Source organism: Plectropomus leopardus, chromosome 12 (genome assembly GCF_026936395.1).
Source record: "Plectropomus leopardus strain MGB_pleo_1.0 chromosome 12, ASM2693639v1, whole genome shotgun sequence".
NCBI lineage: Eukaryota > Metazoa > Chordata > Actinopteri > Perciformes > Serranidae > Plectropomus > Plectropomus leopardus.
In genome coordinates, this window is record NC_142187.1 from 21,782,552 (window position 1) to 21,809,054 (window position 26,503).

Sequence of the window (26,503 nt, forward strand, 5' to 3'; positions counted from 1 at the left end):
TTAGAAATCACAAAGAATCAATAGTGCACCTGTAGATCCATCCAAATTGTCAGAGCCGTTTTTGGTGTTGGCTTGAGGGTTATCCGTCTCTTCCGCCTAAGCCAACAAGTGGAAAGATGGAGCGACTGAATCACTTCCTACCGGTGGATTGGCTCAGAGAGGGGGAGCTACCGAAGTACGAAATGCATCACAGTGGCCTTCTGTTAGTCTTGTATTCTGTGAGAGAGGCGTCAGGTACTTGTCAATGCAGGGCTTGTTAGAACCTCTTTAGAAAAGAGCGACAAGTGTTTCTGTTTAAAATTAAGTAACAATTCTGACAGGATGCTGTTGTCTGTTACTAATACATTTGAAAATCATAGTCTGTTCATGTCTTTTTTTATCAATGAACTGTTCAGGACTAAAAGCACTTCATTCAAAACCACCCTTGCTTTTGTTTCACGAGAGGGAATACATTAATTCACCCGTTTCCTTTAAAAGTGCATTGAAACAGTGTACGTGCCTCATCGTCATCAATGAAAGAGAAGCTGAACAAGAGTGCAGTTTTAGGTGTGAAGTGGTGCTTGTAGCCTGCTGACTAATAGCTTTAATTTCCGACTACCATGTTGGGAGTGGGATCCTTTCAGACTTTAGATATGGAAATCATTCTGTTCTGCATTTTATCAAAACACATCCACTGATCGATAGGAGGAATCGGGCCATAAAAAGGAAAACAAAAATCCTGTCATCTGCCCCTCTTGCAACCGTGGGTGAAATGGGGTTGCACAAGAAATTTGGAGCTGTTCTGTATCCTTGTGCCTAAGGAACTAACATGGCCAAAGCCTACTATTACAGTATCACTCTGCTTTGTACTCATGAGTTTTGGATTATAGAGTACCTCAAGTAGCAGATAAAATCACTTAATTTGGCCCCAGGATTTCTGTACTTAGCCCTTCAAATGCAGTAGAATGGCACAAATAATTTTTAAATCCTGTGCTACCTGACTGGAGAAACAGAGCAAAAGGGCTGTGGCATTCCCCTTTGCTCAAGAGGTAGAACACTTACAACTATACGAATACACTGTGTTGCTCCAGATTAACAAACACTCTCGATGGTGGTTGATGTAATGCAAGTTTCTCAGTTTTGACACAAGCCACAACAGCCTACTGGTAACAAACGATCTCATATTACAGTTAACAGTGAGCTAATATATGTATCTAAAAAACAATTAAGGTGAGAAATAGGCAGTGCAGTAACAGAATCTTGTTGCTGCTTAGTTTTAACATTTAATCTCAGTGTTTTTTCTGTTTCTTAAAACATTTTAGGTAGAGAAACAGGCAATGCATTAACAGAATCTTGGTTTATATTTGACCTGCACTACCATTTGATCAGAGTTTGGTCTGAGTTTGAGATAGAGCTAGTCGGAGGGGTGGCCCCCTCTCTCTTTTGAACTGTTTCTGATGGGCATACGAAAATGCAAAGTACAATCTGTAGTTCGAGCAACAGTGCTAGAGCCAGCAAAAATCCTCCGGATGACACAAAGGATGCAATATGTGATATCCGATGGATTTGAGCCGAAAGATGAGCAGAGAGATCTGAGCGCTGGTAAGATGGAAAATTTACCTCAGTTCAGTAACACATGCGATCAACATTGTTACGATAATGTGAAAATAGGTAAAGTATATTTTTAAGACAAAGCTTCTTAAACCACCATTAGATTTAGTCAGTGAACACTTTCCCATAAAATGGCAGCGTCTTGGCAGTTAATTTATCACTGCCTAATGTATGTAAGTGTTGATGCTGAAAATTACTGTTCTAATTTTAAGATATTAAGGCTTAAAATGTAAGTATTCGGGAAAATTGTTCAACAGGATTTTCTGGCTCCTTGTGTGACACGTTGTATCAGCTGTCAGCTGGTTTAGTTTGGCATGAAAAATAACCTGGCTACAGCTATTGATCATTGGCAGTTGGGTTTGGTGGCGGTGGGCAACAGCTATAGTGTACCTTCTGACGATGAGACAACGCCATCTGTGCCAAGTCATGTTAGCAGCAGATTTCCATGAGTTTTCATATAGGACTACTGACACCCGCCTACATATCACTGAAAAACTGCATGTGGGAAGGAATGTGTTCACAGACAGAGGCATTCTGGGTTCCAAGTGCTATAAAGGGATACCACGTTAACAGGCATGCAAGTCACCTGCTTGCTAAAATATAAAAGACTTAATATAGTTTCCCACAAAGCAATCCAACACACTTTATACACAAAGCACCATTTTCGTTTCAGTCACAATAAAATCAATTTTTTCAAAACAGCCATGGGTGCCAGTTTGAGGGTGCCCACGAGATGAAGGATCTGAATCACTTCCGACCAATTGGCTGTGGGATGGAGAGTTGCTAATAAGCGTAAAGAACTGTCCGTGGATCTGTATTTGGCTGGCATTCATGTTTAGTAGTAAAAAACAGTATTGACAGTTATTTTTTGTTAAAAGTGGGATGCATTAATACCCACTCGACACTAACTGGGCAGTGATGCACATGTCTTACCTTCAAGAAAATGGCCAATGTGTATATGAAAATTCTTAACCAAATGGAAACTATTAGTACACATCAGCAACTTTGCTGGAGTTTATTAAATAGACAATGGGCCTCATGCAGCAACATTCCCTTTAATTTCTCTTATACTTCCTCTTAATTTTCTATGAAGGGAAAAAATAAGAGAAGTTAACTCCAGATGCACCAAACGTTCTTAACCATACAAATCTGCTCTCACCCATTTCTGATTCAAGAGTAGGAGGTGGAAAATGCTTTTATTGTGCTTTTGTGGTTTTCAGGCCAACACCATCAAACATGCATCATCTGCCTTATAAAAAATAAAACCAAAATAAAACATTTTACATCACTAAAGCATCAGAACTCTTTTCAGTTGACTAACAGATAAAACTTAAGTTATTGTCCTCTACACTGTTCCTGTCATGAGTCAAAGAAAACATGTAAATAAGAGAGCAAGAACGCTAATGACCAGTGTCTGTGTTGCTTGGGAAAAAAATAGAAGTCCCTCAGTACTGGTATGATGACTTGTCATAAAAATGTGGACCCTTATGGAAACTAAATGGTGAGCTAAATGTTTATGTGTGAATCAAAGCTGCTGGAATATATATGCTGCTGTGAAAAGTGAAGTTAACATTTTCTGTCCTAAAATCTTCTTTCAGAATCTTTCTCGATCTCTCCGCTCATCTCCCTGTTGGCTTAATTTGCAGAGTTTATTACATTCAAAAGCTTTCTGTGCTGCTCTCACAGCCACAAGTGATGTACTGTAGGCGTATTATGTGTTCCATCTAATTAATGACTGAAAGTAAAGGAGGGGATAACGTCCTCCTAGCACTCTAATAATGAACACAGTGCCTTTCTGTAGGATGCAAGGGGAGAGACAGTTTGGCGTGTTTGAGTCACAAAGTCATGTACCACTGTGCTTTTTCTTTCTCTGAACAGCAGGATGTGGCTCAGATTAAATTTGCTCAGTTGAGAGAAAATATCTGTCAATCTGACAAAACTTTGAAATCAAAAAGTGCTTGTGGAATATGTGTCACATTACTGTAACTTTCTTGTCAGGAAAGGGGATAGCGTAATGCACGTTTGTGTACTGTCCACCCACATACTGAAGGCAGGCAATGTAGCCACATGATCTTGAGCTCTCTTTTAAAGAGATTCCAATTCCTAATCCATCAGTTTTTCCAAAGTTTTTCAAAGAGACATCTAAAGTTTCTAAAAAAAACTGTCCGCAGCATTTTCTCCCAAATGAGAACCACTGATATGCAAAATAGAAAGAGTGGGAGCTGGCAGCAGTCCATCTCATCATGCATCTTAATATCTGTAGCCTGATGTGAAAGTATCCCACATCATCTGGCAGCCGTCCCTTCATCTCCACTAGTGACGTAGTTCAAACTGTTGTTACTGTGGAAATAGCACCACTTCATGTGCGAGTGGGAGGAAGACTGCAGTCGTGTTTATCCTGTGGGAGAGCACGCACAACCTCCATATGCAATATAGTATCATGTTATTGGTGGACTTATGATAACAGGGATTCTACCACTAACCATATACTTTGTATCACTTTTTTCAAGATGTTAGTGCCCAGAATATGATTTATATTGTTGTGAACTGGGATGCCAGTTCTGTGGTATTCTGTATGTAAAGAAAAACATGCTTTAGTTTGTGTCCTCTTACTGTGTTTCAGCACACAGAGGCCCTGGGTGTCACTTTTCAGAAAAACATACTTACTATTGTCTAAACTTTTGGATAAAAGAGGAAATTGAGGATGTTTCAAAAGTAATGTCACCTCAAAAATGTCACCTTAAAATCAAAAGATTTCAGTAAAAGTTGCAAGAGGGTTAGTTCAAGGGCGCGAGAAGGAAGTGACTTTATGATAATTTTTGAACAGTAGTAGCATCCAGGCCAAAAGGTCAATATTAAGACTGACAGCCAGGTTGGTTGTATATTGACCGGTTCTGAGTGCTTCCTGTGTAATTTGTTCTTTTATTCAAATATGAGGTACTTATTCACAGTTAGTTTATTATCTCCAATAGGTTGCCCACAGTTTGGAAAAGAAGGCAGAGTTACCACCACAGAGTCTAAGCAATGTACTCCTCTGGCCGGCAGCAGCAGCAAAACGTAGTTTGGACTCCTTAAAAAAGTCCCACTCTAAAAAATCAGAAACAGTTTAGATGTACAATATATTATATATTGGTAGAGACAGGCGGTTGAGACAGAAAAGCGAACAACTGCCTCAATCAATGAATTTGTTGAATTTGAACTAACTCTTTTAAATGCCAAACTCACACAATAACACAAATTGACAAGTCAAGGCAGCAGTAGACCAGCAGCTCTTGTGTTTAGCGATGTTAAATTACTGTTCTTCTTAATAGAGTCTGGCTTTGAAGAGAGCAACATAGCGGCTTCAGTTCCCCATTGGAAACCACTGTCTGACTGTCGCTAAGTGCCTCATGCAAACCCACTTCAAAAGAGCCGAACTGTCCCTTTAATCCCAATGTACTAATTGCTTAACTGTTGGGAGTACCACATGACTCTTGGGTTCACTGCCTACCACACGCTCAGCTACAGAGCATTATCTGTAGAGCCTGGGTCTCTCTAGACACCAACCATGCTGGGTCAGTGTGTAACCTTGTTCTCCAGACTTGAACACCTTTAAATCAGTTTTGTGTATCATTATTTACCCACATGATCATGTCAGTATTCACTGCAACCGACTTGCAAGATTATCATACTTGGCTCGCTGTTTGTTGCCTTCAGCATGTTGTATGAGCAATACTAGTAGTGATACTTATGCTCATATATGGTAGCTGTCTCTCTCCACCCCCTCATAGCGGGGATGCCCTTGTTTTCAGATAGGCCTGGATAACAACTAGGACTGCTGTGCTGAGCTGATTTGCGTCACTCTCACACTTTTACTTTGAGGCATCACACAAGGGAACACTTCATCATGCCTCATCGTGTGGATCTCATCGTGTATTATTAATCCTGGTTCTGTGATTTGGATGTCTGCGTCACTGACTGCGTAAGGCGGGATTAGCTGGAGGCAGTCAAATCGCTTACGATTTTATTTCATGTTAAGTTGACGTTTTTTTTAATGCTGAGGGGGCAGTTTTATTTCAAGCTTGGTGGTAGTTAGAATGGTAGGTAGAATAAAATAACTCCATTGAGAGGTTATATTTCAGAGCAGTGATAGTATGCATACTTTTTTTTAATTTTGTGCTATTTGTTACAGTAACGTATTATTCACTTCAGGCTGATAGTGTGTCTGAAACACGTTTAAATGAGGCACAGAATATATTCCCTTATATATATCCTATCCCTTTATAGACATATATCTGTCAGTATCTATTTGTTTCACATGAATGTGAGTGCACGAGGCTGTGACTGAGGTACGGAAGTTATAATATACAACATGTGCGCCCTACATGTTGATGTCATGCCCACACACCTCTCACCTTCATCTCTTTGCATTCGCTCAGCCTGACGCAGATCACAAGGCAAGCGATAACCGTAAAACCAGCTATTTCTCTCTGTCATCTGGTGCTGGCCTGTTCCTTATGTGGAAACTTGTTTTTCTGTGCCAGTATAGACAACACAACAGACACAACAGACTCTCTTCCATCTGTGGGCCCAGTTGAAGAAATCAAGACAACAACCATTTTAATTGGCTTATTTTTTTTTTGTTTTAGTGGCTAACAGTTTCAGTATTTTAATCATAACATTTCAAAGCTATTTTATATTGATGCAGCATGTTGCTTAATTAGACTTCATTGACCCCACCCATACAAATCATACATGTTCAAAACTTTTTTGTGGCTTTTGTCCAATTATAGAAAGATGGATGGGTGGGTAGATTGATGAACTTAATTGATCTCAAATTGGGAAAATATTTTGTTACAGCAGCAGGTTATTCAGGCACTATACAGGGAGCAATGCATATAAATTAACACTACAAGATAAATATGTAAACAGAAATATATACCAATAGAAAAAATCCACAACAAATAAAATAAATTGAAATAGCTTATTACAGAATACCAAAAAAAATAGAATTCTAGCCTGGTGGTTGTATGCCTCCGCACGCCAGTCAAGCTGCAGTTACATTTAATGTAATGTTTACATCCATGTCTGTGAAAACATGGATGCTTCACGCACATCGACAACCTGTCAGCACTGAAGATCTATACACCAAGCACAGTTTCAGGATTAGTGTCACCAATTCAATGTCCAACCAAATGTCTCCTCTTCTGTTCCTGATATATGAAGTTGAGTAATGGCCAGAAAAGTATATTTTTTATACTTATTAGACATTTGGGTGAAATATTGTCATAATTAGCAACAAATTCTTGAGTTACAGCCAAAAACATATGTTGTGTCCTTGATCCTTTTTTTTTAATCCAAGTGGAAGAAATTCCTTCAAGGTGTTCTTGAGATATCCTGTTCTTGTGTGTGTGTACATGTGTGTGTGTGTGTGTATGTGTATATAGACTTACATATTATAGATTTGAAAGAATATACTAGAATATATAATATATCTACAGAACTAAAGTAAATGAAATATGTTAAATACACTATCAGTATATGGACCTACTTTTATATCAGTTCAGACATCATTTCTTAGAGCTGACTCTTTTCCATTAATCACCGCCTTGTCTTGATGTTCAGTTGATGAAAGGCGTCTCTCTGGAGCAGATGCTTAGACAGGGTTACAGAAGTGTCTCTAAATGTGTTAACCGATGTCAGTATAATGTGAGAAACGTGTTAATTTGTGTAGCGATTTAAATGGGGGATGTATTAATTAATTAATTAGCAACTAATTAAAATGATTAATTCATTAATAAATCAATACCAAAATATGTAACTATAACTCATAATGCAAAATTATGACTCAGAAACATGAATTGGTATAAAGATGAAGTGGAGTAATGGGACTCAACTTTGGCTATCAGGAACAATAAATTTACATTAAAAATTTACATTAAAGAGTTCAAAACCTTGGAGCACCACTCTTTAAAATAAAAAAGTTGATAGCCCATTTTGCCTTATAAATTAATCTAGTTTCATAATGTGAAATTTGCTCCAGAGTTCTTTTTCCAGGTGTACAGGGACCTGACATTATATACACACATCACAAGATCAAGTGTCTTTATAAATTAAATTTTATTAAACTACTCACTACACAGCAAAACTACTCCTAAAACTACAAATGAATGAGTTTAATCATCAGTAGGGATACATGATGAAACAGTCAATACAGCAAAGACACCAAGTGCATAAAATGACTAAATGAACAACAAACTAATAAATGAAGCAACAATAAAAATGAGGGGATGAAAACCAGTGAGGAACTGAATTAGATGTGACATCTGGACTTGATCAGGTGCACTGAAATAGTGCAAGATGATCAAGCAGATGAAAAGTTAAGATTAAAGAAAAGGCAATGTCAAGCATCGATCAACAGTATAGAGGCAGCCCGTCCCATAAAACATTGAGGTAAAAGATAAAGAAGAGGCCTGATCAGAGAATAACCCATAATTGTATTAATGGGAGATCCTAACTTAAGTCTAACACTTCCTATGTGCCGCTGTCATTTAAGAGCATCAACCCCAACAGCAACAGGAAAGATCGTTTCACCTTCCTCAGAAGTCTCGATGCCAGGGAAACGGTTCGCTCTGGAAAGTTGGAGTGTGGCCTTTGTGAGGACGGGCAGCTCGGTTACGCTCGTGCGGTTCCGGTGGCTGGCCTCGGCTGGTTTGAACGTTGCAAATTCGGCTTGAGTTTGATTCGTCCATCTCTCTCTCTCCATGAACAGCTGGATCATCTTCTGACACCTCATGTGGCTGAGATGAGATCACGATGACAGCTTATCAGGCTTCGTCTCATTAGAAGTCTCTCTTTGTCTCACATTCTCTCTCGTGCAAAATCCTCTGGTTCTAAATCGTCATTTAGAACATGTGTAGCACATTTCAAAGTATGTCTTACTTTGAATACGGAAATCAGTTAATGTGGTTCTCTCTTACAGTCTGGAGATGTTCTGGTATGTCACATGTTGGTTGTGCAACAAAGACATATATTGTCGGTTTCTATGATGTAGAGATCTCCTGATGTCTCCTTGAGTCTTTGCAGGAGCTCAGTTGACAGCTCCTTGCCCCAACTGAGTCGTACGTTAACTCGAACTGTCGGTCAGGCAATAAAATCTGTCGTAATTTAGTTCTGCTTACAAGAGTCGTAAGTTCAACAAGGCAGTTAGGTCCATTAGCTGACCCCGAGGTTCATCTAAGGAATCTCTAAAGGAAGTTTCAGTTTTGGGTAGGCATTTGAATATCTTCTTATCAAGAGCTGTCCTCGTCATCCACTACATTTGACACTAATGTGTCATGATGGGAATAACTAGCAGCGTCTGATTCATATTGCAAACAAGACAGGAAGAAGTATCACAGTACAAGTATAGTAAACACATGCACACAGTGTCATCAATTGAGGGTCAAAATCATAAATTACAACATGTATTGTTAGACTGTAATTGAAGTAATGAGTGTTTGCATTGGTCACCAAACCCTTGGTGCCAAAAACAGGTCACAAATTCACCACTGACAAGTGGTTTCATCACAAGCTGACATGAGTCCAAACCCAGCCACTAGAGGGACTAAATTGACTGAAAATAAGACTTTGAAACAACCCCAAACACTCAGCTGAAATAATAAAAATCCTGTTGTTAGACAATATGAAAATTTTATATATGAATACACCTTATTTTCCACAGGCTTTTCAACATTAACATTCACAGATCAATGACTAAAACAACTAGACAAATAGATAAAAAATCAGAGCTTTGAATTTAAATATCTCCTTTTGTCTTTTCTGTTTGTCTATTTGTCAGAGCACACCTCTGCAACATATCTTTAAGGTAGTGTGTAAGATTTAGGGGGAATTGGTGGCAACTATCGGTGAATTTCAGGTTTCAGTCTACTAAAACTTCACTAGAATTCTTTCAGCGGTCATTGCTCAGGAGGTTGTTATAGAAGCCAGATTATCTTCATAAGTGTCCTTTCCTAAACCAGTTAAAACCTGGTGATTTAAACCAGTAAAAAACACTGAAGAAAGCAGTTCAAAGTTGAATAACCAGCGCCGCCTGCACTGACACTGTTTGGCATGGTGTTGCAGACGGCTCACCCACCACCTGCTAATCTATGCTCACGTTTTTTCTCGATAATGTAAAATTCAGATGTTGAGGAAGTTGTCACCGGAAGCCAAATTATTCACAGTGGTCTCCTCTCCACAATAATAGACCCATTGATTTAAAGTGGTGTTAACACTGAAGAAAGCAGGTTCATGCTACAAATCGGTGTAACTCAGACGCTGCTTGTTGTAGATGGGCTTCTAACCACAGTGGCCGATGAGAAATCGTGAATGGCCCTGTCTTGAGCCAGTGTTTGGTTTGTCTGTCCTTGAACAAAAACATGGTAAAGCAGCATTTTGATAACATGCAGCACAAGGCTGGAACAACTTCCTAGATGATGTTATACAACCCCAGACCGGCCACTTTTAAGTCAAAGTTTAAAATGTTTTTTTTACAACTGCCAACTCCACCCCCTAATGACTGCAAACTCATTCTTAAACTTGATCAATCATTTTATCTTTGTATCTCTTGTCTGCGCTTTTTCTTTTTTTTAGTGATATTTATTTAAAAAATTGTAAATCTTTTTAAATTAATTAAAAAGTAATTAAGTAATTAATTTTACCTTTTATATCTTATCTCTTTACTCTTTTATTGTAAATAAGTATCCTTTTTTATATTTTCTATTTCAGTGCTGTATAAAGCCCTATAAATTGCCTTGTTGTATGAATTGTACTATACAAACACAGCTGCCAACTGTAGAACCATGGTAATGGCTATCTCCATGAACAAGGACCTTCTTATATGTAGACAAAACAATTCAAATGTAAGGAAAACATAACTTTTATTTTCAGGTGATTTAAGAATAAGAGGTAATGGATAACAGGTGATAAAGACAAACTTTCTTATTATATTACTCAATTTCTACTAATATATCCCCCTGAATCCTACACACTGGATCTTAAAACAAAAAATTAAATACAAACTAAATAACACTAAAACGTGCTTTACAAACTAAATAACAATAAAACGTGTTGTAATGTAACGTAACTGCAAAAGCAACGCCGTAAAAACATCATCGCGACATTGTGGTGATCTTTATGTAAGCGTGGCTATAAGTTAAATAACAAGCACAAATCAAGGATATCTTCAGTGTTATCACATTTTTTCGCATAGTCAAGGAACTCGCATGCTCACGCGAACGATGACACCAAACAGTTCACCCACATTGGCCACACACACACTTGTATAACCGTTTAGATAACAGCCGGCCGTGCTGAGCAGCTGTGAGCCAACCATCGGCACCGCTTCATTCACAGGCAGCTCCGTCGTAGTGATTTGCTCTTGCCTCTCACACGCCGGAGGTAGCCGTGGGTTTCCACGTGAAAGCGATGACATCCTTATGTAAAATGACTGACAGCCCGAGGGACCAATAGCAGCGCGGAGCGGCAGCGAGCGGAGCCGCCCTCATGGGGGGCGGGCAGCTCCGATTGGTGCAAAGCAAATTGACGTAAAGATAGACGGTTCTGTGGGCCAATGGGAAAAGATCTGGAGGTGGAGCTTGGGGAGGAGCTCGAAATGAGGTCACTGCCTTCACTGGAGATCCAGGGCAGCGTCTCGATGTGTATGTGAACCTAATGCGCGGAGAGCAGTGTGTCAAACCAGCCCAGGACCAGCTGAGTAACTCTTTTCGGGACCATAAAGAGATATGAAACAAGTCTTTATTTCACGGCGGGATTAGTAGAGGATTCCTTGTGTGAGGTTGGTGGAGTTTTACTTGTGTGTTCGAGCCTTAACGTTAGCGTGCATTATCAGTGTTACTGTGCGATAAAGATGTTTTAAACTGCGACATATGAAGATAACATCAGTGTTAACGTGCTGTGCTCTGAATGTGTGAAATACTAATTTAAGCGGGAAGCGTGGAAGTTGCATAACTGTGTCAGTGAGACTCAATCCCGGTCAGTAAGGCTACAGCAGGCAGCCAGCCCTGCCCACATGACAGTGGGGACGTAAGTCCATCATTAGGGGAGTAACCTTAAAGTGCTGTAAGCTGAAATACCAACGGTGACATGCGATCAAAGGAACTTGTGTTTACATAACGAAACTCAATGCAGCAGGCAATAAAACTGATATCGCGATGCCATGAAGTTGTTATAGATCAGACCAGACAGAAATAACTGAGGTCGGGATGTCAGTCACATATGGTGCAATGTAGACGTGCTTTCTGGTGTCACTGTCACATGAAAACTCCGGCACTACGCCTTACATAAAGAGTCAACTGCAGCAGCACATGGCAGGAGCTCATATGCAGCACCGATTAGAGAATTTTCGAGATGTAAGCGATGGTTTTCCACGAAAAGACTGTGTCATCATGCTGCGATGCTTAGTGCGTAGTTGGCTATGAGGTAAAAATCTTACATAAACACGGCATTGCCTCTTGGAAGCATTTATTCATTGTGTTTAAGCTGTCTATGGCAGAGCTGCGAAGTACTTACACGTTAACGAATTGTCGTACAATTTCATGATACTGAAACTTAAGTATTTACTTTTGGTTAGCCTATACTTGTGCCGGTGTGTTCAGCTGTGAATTTGGGGATATAATTGCTTGCAGGCAAAGTAGGAGATTACATCTTGTTGTTGTCAAATACAAATCTTTGTCTCAAAAAATGTTAGCTTTTACAGGAAATATGGAAAAATCTGCCCTTTTTGCCTGATGATGCAATGCATTGTTCACATTATATAAAGAGGTTTAAAAGTGGAGAATTGTCTCATCCTGGGCAGCAGCAAGCTGAAAGACATGAAAAAAGTTTTTACGTAATTGCTAGTACAATCATTCCTGTAGTTTAAACAGCATTTAAAGGATTACATTACCCATAAAGTGGCCATTTGTATATCAGTTACTTATGCCATGTTTCCTTTAATTTGTGCAGAAAACGTTCTCCATCCCTTTACAGAAAATAGTGCCCATATTGATTTATCGATTGTTTGGGGACCAAGTTTACCAAAGCAAACTATATCAAAAACTGGATTTACAAACTCACACAACTTGTGCAGTATAATCTAAGTCTCATTTATCCAGTCTTATGCTCACTACTTTCCAAACACATGGCACTTTTTGTGAAAGCTATTTAAGACTGAACTGAGAGTGAAACTCATCTAAGCCGTTTTCAAAGCCAGACTCTGATAATAAGGTTGTTTTGTTGTGTTTTGGTTGTTTTGGGTTTTTTTGCAAAAATGCTTTTGTTTCAGAAGTACTGAGCAAACGACTGGATAAATGAGACGTACTATACTGCTCAAGTTGTGTGAGAGTTTCTAAACGATTGTTTTGATGTAGTTTTGCTATAGTTCAACATGGTCCCCGATCAATTAATATCTTTGCTGTTTTCTTTGGAGGCATGCAAGAAAACCTTTTTTTTTCCTCAAGGTAACATGGCATGACATTGATTTACAAATATCCATTTTTGGGTGAAGTACTCCACTGAATACTCAGTGGTCTGACAATTTAAGTCTCTCTAGGTAGTAGTTTCACTTCTGATACCTGACTGCATGGAACATAAGTCAAGACAGAAGCATTAGAAAATCAGGTGTTGGTAATACAAATGTTGCTAGGATGTGTTAAAATGATAACAATAGCCTTTGCCCTTTAAAACAGACAGTATATAGCATTATAACATTGAATTTAATTTAACAGTGATTCTAAACCGTTAGACGCCGTGCAGAATATCAGCCGCATGTCCAAAGTGACTGCAGTCATATTTAGCTTTCCCATGGTGACTGAAAAAGGAGGGGAGATGATGGCTGACGCATGTAAGGCTGGTGAGGGAGAAGTCATTTAGGGTCGCCTATCTAACTGTTGCAAGCAGCCAAACGTGGCATCAAACAGGGTACAAACTTCCACGCCCACAAACGCAGAAAGAGGGGAGGGGCTGGCAAATTACTTTGTTTTTCCTTACTTATTGTCAGGCAAACTTTATATATAAAAAAATATGTGTCATTAGTTTGTTGCATCACACAAAATGTGTTACTGACCACCCAGCCAAATTTGAATTATTAAAAGAAATAGACAAGTATATAAAATTAGGTTTCAAAATGGGGGAAAAAATGGCAGTATTCTTTGCATTGAGATGCTGAGGGCATGTCCCCTGAGGAAGCTGATACTACATTACGGTTATTTGCAGTGTTTGAGCTCATAGTGTTATATGTTAGTGTCGTTTGATTCATCCCCTGTGTGTGAGCGGCAATTTCACTATGTTCTACACGCCCGCTTAGCTCTTTCAGTGCAATAAAAACATGAATAAACAAGGCTGTTAAATGCCACAATCATATAAACAAAAGCAGAATATTGGGAACGAATGTAACTTTCAGTTGTTCCAGCCCTGTTCGCCTCACTGCTACTGAGTGAGTGCTTTGTGCTAATGTTAGCTACTATTAGCTGCTAACGAGAGTCTCTCCCCATGGAGCGGCTCTCTGTGTATATGACTATGCTACTGGTTAAGCTGCTAACGAGAATAGGTAGCTCTTCAGCAGCTCTCTCCTCATCCTGGGGGACATATTTGCTTTGAGTTACTGAGTTAGCTGCTTAGGAGAGTCTGTTGCTTTGCAGTGGCTCCCTCTTCATTTTGACAGAATGGGAGAGGGATTATGTTAAGGATGGCTCCAGGGCGTCATTAAACAAGTTTCTAAGGCCCGCCAAAAACTTCTGGATGCAGAAACGGTGAAAAACTACAAAATGGTAAAACTTCACCATGCGATAGGCTACTACACAGTTCCTGGTCTTTTCACGTTTTCAATAAGTGTTTTTTAACATTGCTAATGTGTTTAGAAACTCATTTTGCTTTATCCAGACCCTCTTTTGAGCCACAATGAAAATGGATGAAGCCTTGGGTGGTCTTGGGAAGTGCATCTTGGGAAGTGTGCATGAGACCTACTATGATTGTTTTAAGATATCCTTGAAAATAGATGTAGGTCAACAACTCCGTTGATAAACCCCAGTCATGTCTCCATGTTAAAAAACTCACAGCACTTGTTACCCCAACGGTTTGATATTAACCACTATGTTTGCCGACACAATGATCGAGATCACAGTGTGAAATCACGTAAAAGAAGTGGAAAATACAATATGAAGAAGTCTGGTAATAGACTGATAAAACACTAGATTACATGCTGATGGTCAGCAAATAGACATTAAAAATCAGAGCCTCTCAGTGAATGAAATTGGCTCAGGTGTCTTCTCATCTTGCACTTGTTATGCGTTAATATACCCCCTTCCAGCGTGTTATAATAGCTAAAAATAATTAAGTAAATATTCACTCTATCTGAATCACTCATTGTAAACTTATGTAAGTCATCATGCAAATAGAGTCTTTTGTACAAGATGGTGACTAAACACTTTAATTAAGAAAATGAATGCCTGCAACACGATACACTGTTATAAAACTGCAGCTGTTGTATAAGATGGTTTGAGATGCTGTATTAGATAATATGATCAGAGCACTGTGACGTGTTTATTTTTTTTACAGCAGACAAAAATGAATTGGAAAATTTTATGATGACTGAGAAGAACAGCAACAGTTTGTAAAATTATGAGACAGAAGAAGATAATAAAGAAATCTCTCAAAGGCTTTCTGTCTAACAGTTAAGGAAAACCGCGATCACCACTACAGAGGTAGCAAGACCCAACAATGGACCAAGCATAGTTACATGTTAATTTCCATCCCTGATTACAATATTTACTTTTAAGATTTAAAGCCATGTCTGAATGAACTGTTCTATGTTTTTACAATGAAAAGGTGATTTATTTTAAATTACCTTCCTCCCCAAAGATCCAGAAAGGCCAAGTGAGCAACATGTCCCTAACAGGTCGAGATTTGTTTAATCTCTTGATAGCCGAGAACGATTTTTTGATTACATTGAAAAGACTGAAAGGGCTAAAGAGGAGTTATATATAACCTGTAATTGTGGTGTGTTTCACATCTTGCCTCGTTAGCCACCTGTTACACGTTGTGCCCACCTCAGAGTAGGGTGTAATGGCTTCCAATGGCATCAAGATCCCTGCCAGATAACTCAGTTTCAAAGAAAATCCATGTTACTCTCCTCCACTTCCTTTGCTGCAGCAACCCAACGGGATGAAAAGATCCAGTGAATGGCAGTAAAATCAGAGATCACAGAGATACTGAAGTAACCTCAGGTAACTCTTACTGCAGAGATAGATTTGACACTTATACACTATTATCAGCTGTAGTAAAAAACCTTCTGAAAATATGTTCAATATTAAACGCTATGTTAGCGACATTTATTTTGTTTTCTGTTTTTGTAAACACAGGAATGTATCACAATCAACAGAAGAAAATGGTGGTATAGTACGTTTCTGAAACCAAGAATGTTACATTTGCAAGCTCATATATGTCATATAAATGTTTTTAGAGGTACATAGTATTAAAGCGGACTGTTTGGGAGACCAAACTGCAGAACCGGTTGTTTTTTACAGGGTTATTGCTGTGTTTCCAGTGGCTTTTCAGTCTTCAAAGTTGGGTGTTTTTAGGAACCCATGGCTGTTATTCCAGCAGTTTTTGAGCCCCCAAGCATGAATGTTTTTTGGTGACCTGTAACTGTTTTTCCAGCAAGCATAGTGCCACAAAAAAGCATTATTTTTTTCACCATGACATTACTGTGTTTCCTTTTGGGATAGTGGCATACATTTTTTTAGTGATAGATTGTGTTTCCAGTGTAGATTATGCCCACAGAACTGGGGATTGTCAGCCAAATAACATTTTTCTTAACCACAACTAAGTGGGTTTTTTCCTAAAACTAACCACATGTAGCCCCAGCATGCTTAAAAAGTTAAAGTTAATCTTAAAAGTTTGAATAATAATAATAATAATAGTATGCAAATGTACCTTATCTATTGTTTGCCAACATGTTTTTCTGGCGATCGGCTTGCAAAGTGAAGTGGGTCTAATCATCTCAGAAGTATTTCAGTGGTGCTAAAGTAAACATTTGATTGTCTATTCCAAATGCTTAAACATCAGTCACCTGTTGGTCTGCAGCTGCACAAATCTCTATTCTTCTCCTTTTGTATTATTGCATTTAGAGTAGAGAGGGGGCTGTTTGTGTGTTTATACATGTCCTGTCTAAAGTGTCATTGAGCTTGTATCTATTCACCAAGTGGATATGCACACCTAAAGCTCTCATTTCAAAACCATGTTTAGATGTCTCTCTCTATATCCTGTAAATCTGTCTCTTTAAGAGCTTGACTGTCTCATCTTCTCTCTCTGTCTGCTGGTGTCAAGCCAAAAGATGTGTGATAACGAGCTAATGAGGTTGATGTCTAGCAGTGACTGTAGTTGGTAACCAGTGTAAACTCTTGGGCTTTATGAATATTGGGCACATCTGCAGTCAGCTCTTTAACTTTTGACCAGACTTTGAGTAGCAGGGCCTGTCAAAACACTTCTCTGTGCAACAAAAACTTTTCAGTCAGTGGTTTGTGCAGAATGTTCAGTATGAATAGCACGTCGACTGAGTAATAACGGACAGCTTTTTATGAAGGGGCTTTTTATCCTGCAAAATAAGTGCTGCACTTTGCACAGAAAATAAGTCATAGTGAAAGCCATTTTTTCATTTTATCTGACAAAGCAGTCTGTAAACTATGAAAATCTGTTTGTTCGTTAGTTTCTTTTGATTGTCGCAATTCTTTATCTCTATATTGACCCAGTTCACAGTGTAAAAAACCCTGTTTGTGGCAGGTCAGTGATAACACTGGCAACTGTGAACTCACTTCTGTCCTCCATCTAACAGGGTCAACATGTTGATTGTTATGAATGGGATTATTTTACCACTCATTTTGACATCAAGCTTGACAAAATCACAACCATTGTGTTGCATAATTCATGACTTGATGATACAGTTTATCAGCTACGGTTGGGGTTTCATTGGGCTGTTGCTGAAGCCTCAGCCTTCCCTCTGCATAAGAACTAATTTATAGAGACTGCAACTTTTATTTCACCTTACTATACCTTATGTAATATCTCTAGAATTGCCAGTTGAATCATTTTTGCTACCATGGCCCCAAATTTTTTGTCCATTTTTAAAAATATGTTTATAAAAGTTGCACTGGTTCTAAAAGTTTACATTTACTTGCCTCTGCAGCAGCTGCTCCTCTCTGACCAGATCAATAATTCATAATGACATCCAAACATCATAAACTGCTGTTGAGGAAAAATATACACATGACAATGTCCTGTGCTCCATTCACTGATCCCCAGCTTTGAAGGCCTAAACACATTTCAAACTACAACATATTGAGATATCATAAAATGTATCTATGCTCATTGTTTGTTGTGTGTTAGTGCAGCCTTTATAATTTTCACAGTCAAAATCAGTTTTCAATGAATCATTAGCAGATCTGCACAATTTGAGCACCACACTCGGAAAAGCCTATGTAAAAGATGCATTGGCTTAAGTATAACTTGGTTAGACTAAATTAACTCAAATACTCATCCCCACAGAGCTCAGGTGAATTGAATTAAGGAGGTCATAGAGCTGTGTGTCTTCAGTCAGAGCAGAAAATAGAAGTTTATCCATTCCGGGGCAGGGAGGAAGGCATGCCACCGCTTAGCCAGGTTATCCCTGGAAAACACCCAGGCAGGAAGTTATACATGAACACTTTGTGGCTTTCATGTGACCTTCAAATATTGCCCCAAAACCAGACTATGTGCATGAAAACACGTCTTTGTTAGTCTTCTTTTTTTCACCTGTGCTCTGAATTCCAAGTTTTATGTTCATGAACAGATCAAACTAATGTTTGTATCACTAAGTTGAGAGATCAATTCAATCCGGTGACTTTACAAAGTGAAGTTCTTCACATAGAAACAGTCATACAAGCCTTGGGTTACATTACATCACTCTGGTATAATTAACATGATGATATATTATTATGGGCTGAAGCAGCATATACCTCACAATACCTCAATGATTTGATCTTTAGTTACTCTCAGTGTTGCTCTTGCCAGAAAGTTTCTACTTTAAAAATTATCTTGGAAATCTGTAGTCGGTTTTTCAGTTGCCTCCATTGTTTTTAGTTTGTTGTTAACCAAAATTAATAATTCACAGTTGTTTGTCTTTGCTGTGTTTTTGAATTTCATTTCCCTTTAATCATTTAACATACAGCACTGCCTTCCCCGTAATGTCTTTTTCACTCTGTCATTATCTGAGTCTCTTGCTCTGATAATGTTTTCCCAGTGTCACTTGTGTTCATTCCAAACACACGTCTGTTGATGTTCCCAAAAATGCAACACGTGTCTCTTCCTATAACCACAGGAAATTTCCTCGGAAAGATCTACCCAACACTGGGTGGTTTGAATAGTTACGTATCCCTCTTGGTCATTCTGTTGAAATCGAGTATTTATATAGCATGATTGTATGAGATGAAACGTTTTTTTTGTAGGGCAGTATTTTAAACCCTACTCTCGGTTTTACATTTCAACTCAAAGCCACAGAAAACAGGGCCATAATTTCCACACTGCTGGCCAGCAACCTATGGTGGCATTTAGATCAATGCTCTCAGATGTTTTATGTGTCCCTAGAGTGTATGATCCTTTTGAAAGGGTTGAAGGGCTCAGATGGGGTCTGCCCCATCTGAGCCCTTCAACCCCTCACTGTTCTTCAAGGCCACACTGTCTGTACAGAATTTTGACTGTACATCAGAGAAGCACCTGCAGGGCTCTGCAGAGGTCAGGGGTTAAACGCTGCACTGTGCTCTGATATCGCAACAGAAAAAAAACATGTTTTTGAAGGCATGGTGAAGCATTGATTTATTTCTATGTGTGTGTGTGTGTGTGTGTGTGTGTGTGTGTGTGTGTGTGTGTGTGTGTGTGTGTGTGTGTGTGCGTGCGTGCGCATTTGCGAAAATATGTAAGCACATCGTTGTTAGTGATTTTGCATGTTTTGACTAATGTCCTGCAAATTATGTATACTTTGCTTATTGTTTACCATTTTCAGAAGCATGCCATAACTTTTATATTGATAAAATAGAGATATTATATATATATTATAGAATATATAGATTTGCTTTTGCTCAAGAGTTAGAAAACCTACAACTACCAGGATGCATTGCGCCACACTAAATCAATGAACAGTCATCCTCTTCTGGTGGGTGATGTAATTCGGACTCGTACATGTGAAACAATCTCGTATGAAGTTAAACAGTAAGCTAAAAACTTGTTAATGAATACATCTGAGGTGACAAATATGCAATGCAGTTTTAGCATTTCATCTCAGTTGTTTCTGCCCCACTTCCTGTTAACAAACCGTAGCCATTAAAGCTAAATACAGCTCTTAAATATGTTTCTGAAAACATTTTAGGCATGAAATAGGCATCACAGTAACATAATCTTGATTTATATATGATCATCACTGCCTAGTTTTCCCGTTTAATCATATTTTGGTCGGAGTTTGACAGAGAGATGGGTGACTGTCTCTCGATCTGCCTATATATGCTTTGTGTCCACAGTGGCGACTAATGGCGGGGAAGTGAAAATGCATACAGCTTGTAGTTCGAGCAACAGCCCCAAGAGTGAGCGAAACTCCGCCAGATGAGGTGTTTTGCATCAATTTACATCATCCAGCGGAGTTTCTCCATAGGGGGAGGAGGGAGATCTAGGAACTGGTTAGATGAAGGGAACTTTACTACAGATCATCCATACATACTACCCACATTGTTTTGATACAGACCTGGTTGAAAATTGGCAAAGTAAAAAGTATCCTTTTAAAATGTTCTTGCAGTGACTTGAAACTTATGTGACATAGGAGTCTTGTTTTAGTTTTTTCACTTGAACACTAATGAACTGTTGCAGTTGAAGGATCCCGCCGACTGTCTGTTTTGTTTTTTTTTTTACATATTTTAAAACATGCATAACTTGCAATGGACAAGTGTTACTTCATTACTAACACGTGTAATCTTTTTCTCTTTTCAGATCAATCCGCATCGTCTTTTATTCTCTCCGTTGACGCCCTTGTTAAAATGGGGTGATTGTGTTCTTTCATCATCTAATCACAACTCACCTGGAACAAGCCCAGGACAGCATTCCTCCTGATGTCGGAAGATTCAGACTCCAAGCCGTATCGCTTCTCGGTGCTGGAGGACCAAGATGGAGCATCGTGCAGCTCCATGCCAAGGGGGGCCTCAGGGTGCAGCTCCATGGCACAGATGCATCGGATGGGCAGCTACAGCCAAGGTGGGCCTGACTTGGGCCTCCCGTCGGAGGGCAGTGACAGCAGCGGTCAGGACCCTCCCACCTCGCCGCACAAGCATCGCAAGAACGCCCGCTCACGATCACTCCCTGAGGAGGACGTGGAGATGAAGAGCAGTGGGTCTAGCGGGAGTGGAACCGAATCGCACGGTAACGAAAGCCACGGCAACGAGAGTCATGGCAACGACAGCAATGGCCATGAGTCAATGGGCAGCTCCAATGGCACCAGTAAAGACTCGGCACTGCTCGAATCCTCTGAAAGCAACAAGAGGTCAGTGGTTTGTGGCTTTTTTATCATTCTGTATCTCCTCTCTCAATTCAGACATTTTGCGGGTCTATTAAGGTAGCATAGGCCAAACTGAAGGCTTTTGAAGCCTTGCAATCCACATCCGTGAACTAGCTTTTTTGGAGTTGCTGAGGACGCTATCGACAGACAGACTGTCTCTGAAAGCGTCCCCGCCTTTAATTAGGCATAACTTTAAGCCTTCCTGAAATGTAAACGGGTAAGCTATATAAAAATTTACCTCCGCACAGTTGTCAGGAATTTTGAAATTAGCTATGGAGACCAAAAAAGTTTTTTGTACCAGGTTGTAAACATGTTTATTTTTGCAGAAAGATGGGCGTTTAAACATGGTGTCTGAGACACCTCTGCCTCCGAGACAGCCTGTTCTGCAGTCTGCAGTCTTTGGCTTTTTGGTGTTGGCTTAATTTTTCAGCCCCGGAGGATGCCACTTAGTCACGGCTCTCAAAAAAGGTCAAAGCTGATAAACTATGTTCGACTTCACTTTTCTTCCTTTTTCCCTCGTTTGCATTGATATATTCATATAGACTAATGTCTTTTAAGCATAAATCGAGGATGAATAGTCATTTCCACTTTGCCTTCCACCACCACAGTCTGGACATGATGTGTCTTTCAGCCTTTACTAATTTCAGTAGATAAGCGAGTCAAGGCTTCAGTGAAGGCCATCCAGGAAGTGTGTTTGAGACTTAAGTGAAGCGTTATTTCTTTTTCACTGACCATGAGAGGTTCCTGCAAAACTACAAATGAAAGAGACTGATTTGGGAAAAAAAAAAACCTTTTTAATAGTTTTGCTTTCAGTGTCAGCACATCCTATAAGTGACATTTAAACCTGCAGGTGACAGAGTTAACTGTGCTGAAGTGTCAGCCTGCTCGATTGCCATCAGTGTGTAGGTGTACAGCATATGAGCTGCATTACAGAGGTGGGCATTTGACTGAATCAAAATTAGCCGGAGCGTGACCTCAGATTGACCAGAAATAGGTTTCAGACACAGTGCAGTCTGCCCATGAGCACACAGAGCAGGTGTTTAGCAGTGTGAAAAACACATCGACTGTTGCTCCAAGTAGGAAGACTGCGTTGATGTCATCGGAGAGGCTGGCTTTCTCTCAATGCCAGACGGGTTGTGTCACGCTCTCCAACTCCTTGTTATTGCCATGGCAACGCAATGTTTGTCTCTGTTTGTCACTGGGGGTTGCATGCTTTCCTGTTCTATCTTGCTCACTTTCAACTCTGCCTCACTCACTTTACTGACGTTTTGTATCCCTTTTTTCCACCACTCCCTCTTCCTGTCTGTATCGTACATCACACACACGCACATACGCGCTTTTCCTCACTTTTTTTCTCTTTTTCTCTCTTCATCTCTGTCACCCCTCCCTCTCCTTAATTCAACTTTTAACCTTTTGTGCCAATTTTTTTTGTAAACCAATCCCTCAAAAACAGTTACGCTGTTATGCTTAGTTACTTTCTGTTTAGGCCATTGCACAAATACTGAAAACACTTTTTTAGTTTTTTTTTAATTGAGTAGAGCAGCTCAGTTAATCAAATAGGATAATCACAAAGGATAACGTTATTACATCTGAGATACGAACAATCTTCCTCTCTTTCCATATCTTCCTCTTTCCTTCTCTTTTCCTTATCATAACTTTAAATATTAACAAAGCTAACGTTTGCTAGCTAACTACATTTTCACCTATGGTAGCTTATGTGCAACCTACTTCAGTGAGCTTAAAGAGGTTAGACAAGGAGATTTTAAAGCGGAGATCTTTGTGTTTTTCTGTCAGTAAAGCAAGAACTTTCTCATGTCACTGTTGTTGCTTTTAGATTTTGGTATGTAAAGGGTTGCCAGATGTGGTCAGGGACTGGTGCTCGAAGCTGCCTCTTGTTCTTGGTTTTGCTCCGTCATCATCACATCGTGGCCAAAGGACGGGAGGTGTGTCTTTTTCTTTCAGGCAGCTGGCAACTTTGCATCTGCAGTCAAGGTGCTCCTCATATGTCTCCCCTTCACTTCATTTATAGCAGACCAGTTGTAACGAAGGTATGAATATAGTCAAAGTAAAAAGAAACCGTCCTGCATGTTTGACAATATGTATGATTGCCAGTCTGTACCCTGTAGTCTGTACCCAATTCAGAATTATGCCAGCTGATTGTCTGCCTAACACAATCATTCAACTATTCATTTTGTTTTCTTACAAAGTCTGAAAGTTTTAACGAGCTCTGTGAGGCATTTAGTGAGACAGTGGCTTTCACTTAATATAGTAAACAAGCCAGTTGCGCTAAGAATGGGTTGTAAATGTGCAACAGTATGTTTTGCCAACACTAGATAGCAAACAAAAGCCAGAGATTGTGTTGTATTAAGTTGCTGTGAGCTGTAAATTCACAACTTCTAAGCAGAAGGTCTCTCATCTCCTCCTTTGTGCCAAGAGTAATGTGAAAATCAATATCTGGGGACTAAAACATCCCCAGAAGCACACTGCACAGAAAAAAACAACTGCTCATCTTGAAGCAGTCTCAGTCAACCGTTGTCAATTACAGTGCTATAATTATTATAGTATTATGGTTGCTGTTCACATTCAGTTAAACAGAGCTTGAACAGGTTCAAACGCTGACTGAACAGAATCTGAACATTACATTGTACAGGTGTGGCTTTGTAAATCAATAACTTCCCTGGTTGTACTCAGAGAGGCTGATAGTGAAAGTTGTCACTATACTGAATCATTTAAGTCAGTTATTTATAGCAACATGTAAGGTGAGTCAGTGTCTCTTGAGATCTGCTGATTTTAGTGTATTAGTGCACCGAAAAGTTTGTAGGCTAATACAAACATAACCAGATTCTGCAAGACGACCAGTGTGCAAGTTTTGAATAAAGAAACAGTTAGTCGTACTTTTGACCAGATCTATTACATTACACCTGCTGGTCAAGCTCAGTGTAAAGTTTTATTTTTTAGCCAAATCAGTATTAGACAAGCTTCTTATCTGTGCGCTTTATTTTCAAAATAACTCACGTGTACATTGTCAGAACATGTGATGAAATAATCCATATATACACCTGATGATATAAGAGGTAAATATTTCACACAACCTGTCAGTGAAAGCTTTGTAGTTAACCCTTTGAAGCCTGAAGCGACATCACTTTTCTTGTGCTGCTTTCACACGCCTTTCACAACTATTGAAACCTTTGAACACTGAGCAAATTGGTGCGATTTTTGGAAACATGGGTAAAAACAAAATAAGCAACTTGGCAAGAAGTGTTCCACAAATTGTGAGAAATTCATAGATTTAGACAATTATGTTTAGAAAATGTAGGGGAAAATGTCTGGGGGAGAAAGAAAAACCTATAGTACAGTGATTATAAAAAATATATTTGTCATGATTATAACTACATATTTAAAATTATGTTACAGAATTATTATAATTTTAAACACTTTTCAATCCAAGTTTTGTTTATTTGTTTGTTGTTGGTTTTTACTTTCTTTTCTTTTCTTTATTCTTTCTTTCTTCATTTTCTTTCTTGTTTATTTATTTGTTAATTTATTTTTTAATAACTTTCAGGTAATTTTCCAGTACTTTTTTCGTAAAACAAACCTTGCTAATTTTTGTGTCATTTCTCATTTTGTTGCTCATTGCATTCCTGCCATGTTTTTGAAAGAAATCAAGCCAACTTGCTCAGGTTTCAAAGGGTTAAACAAAGCCACCTTGCCTTGATCTTCACCTCTAGCAGAGAAAGTTGGGCGCTCTCTTTTGGGAACATGTTTCCTAAGCTCACAGACACAGACAGACTACGACTTTGCCAATTAGCCCACTGAACACTTACACATTTTAAGACTCACCAGTCTAAAACCAGCTGTTGCATTCTTGTGCACTGAAGGCTATATTTGACAGAATTAGATACCTGCTGCCGCTTAGAGAGGCTATTCATGTAGTTGCTCTCTATTCTGAGGCAGGTAAGCTGATTATTCATAGTAACCTGAGTTGTAGCTCAGGTGAGTCAGTAGCTCAAACAGCTGTTAATAGTTTCAAGTTAAGCTTGTCAGCTAATACAGTAGACTGCACACAAACACTATTCAGTGGACTTATGCATAATAGTATGCATCAGACTCCGAAGTCCTGCAGATTTAGGATGCCCTCTGACTTTTTATTTAGGGTTTATTTGTCACTTTTCAAGTGTGAACACACTGCAGTATATACTGATTGCTTTTGTAATATGTAATTAAAAAAAAAACTCTGTTTCAATTTTACGTCATGATAGAGGTGTTTTAACAAAGCCACCTTGTCCTCGCCTTTACCTTGGACACAAAGTAAACACTAAAACAGAGACTCCCTTGCTTCTTTAAGCACCTTGTTTGGTAACATTTCCACAGAGGGTGGCACACAGACTTACTGCACGCTGTGAAATAGCCTACTGTGATAAACTGTTACTAAGTCTCACTTTAATACAGGCTCAGTCTGTCCGGTCTAAAACCAGCTGTTGCATTCTTGTGCACTAAAGGCCTGTTTGTGCTTAAAGAGGCTATTTGTTAAGGTGTTCTCTATTCTTAGCCAGGTAAGCAGGTTAAATATAGTAACCTGTAGTGTGATGAGTCAGTGTCTCAGAGGGCTGTCCATTTTCGTGTATTAGTGGAGGGTAGCTAAGTAGCAAAGCTTGTAGGTTAATACAGTGGATCTCTCTCACACACAAACACACACACACACACATACACTAAAGCCCTTCTACATGAGTCTTACTTCATTGTGCCTCAAATACATGATTATTTGTTTTTGAAAGGATTTGATAGACATACATATAAAGAAATGGGCATGAGGAAAACGGGGCAATTTAACAAACTACATGTTAAGTTTCACAGTTTTTTTGTTTTTGTTTTTGTTTTTGGTTTTTTTTTTTTACATATTTTTAGAACTTAAAAAAAACCCTCTCGGTCTCTCTCAGTGGTTGGAGTTGGCTCAGTGTAACCAGTACAGTTTTCCTAAAAATAAGGAGCAGACACTTTGATCTTTAACCAATAGAGGACTCACTTTGCATTGCTCTGCATGTTCATATAGGAATCAGGGTACCTACGGTCAATTGGAATTTAACAATCACATTTTCCAGGCCTAGAAAAGTTCTGGGATTCGTCAAAATTATTGAAAGTGTTGCGAAAAATTAGTAAATTTTGTGTGTGTAATGAAATTGTTATAGTAAACTTCCGTGGAAAATCTTTCACATAAGGTAACATAGCGGCAAATATTTTTCTGTAGCTGTCAACGTAACTTAGCTCTAATATCAACAACACGTGATAACGGTTTGTTTACCAGCATGTACATTTCTTTATTTTTCA

General features: G+C 39.1%; 1 protein-coding gene across 6 annotated transcripts in view; it reads left to right on the forward strand.

The window, feature by feature from the left end:
- Positions 1-11,236: 11,236 nt before the first annotated feature.
- per2 (period circadian clock 2) overlaps positions 11,237-26,503 on the forward strand; it is a 35,144-nt gene continuing 19,877 nt past the window's right edge. For 3 of the 6 annotated variants that reach the window (XM_042496992.2, XM_042496996.2, XM_042496993.2), the window contains exons 1-2: positions 11,238-11,407; positions 20,617-21,163. In XM_042496992.2, coding sequence (XP_042352926.2) covers positions 20,736-21,163 — 428 coding nt within the window. In that variant the 5' untranslated portion in view covers positions 11,238-11,407; positions 20,617-20,735. Of the gene's footprint in view, positions 11,408-12,028; positions 12,052-20,616; positions 21,164-26,503 lie in introns of those variants that run through there. The other 3 variants (XM_042496994.2, XM_042496995.2, XM_088085500.1) reach the window with 3 other exon arrangements.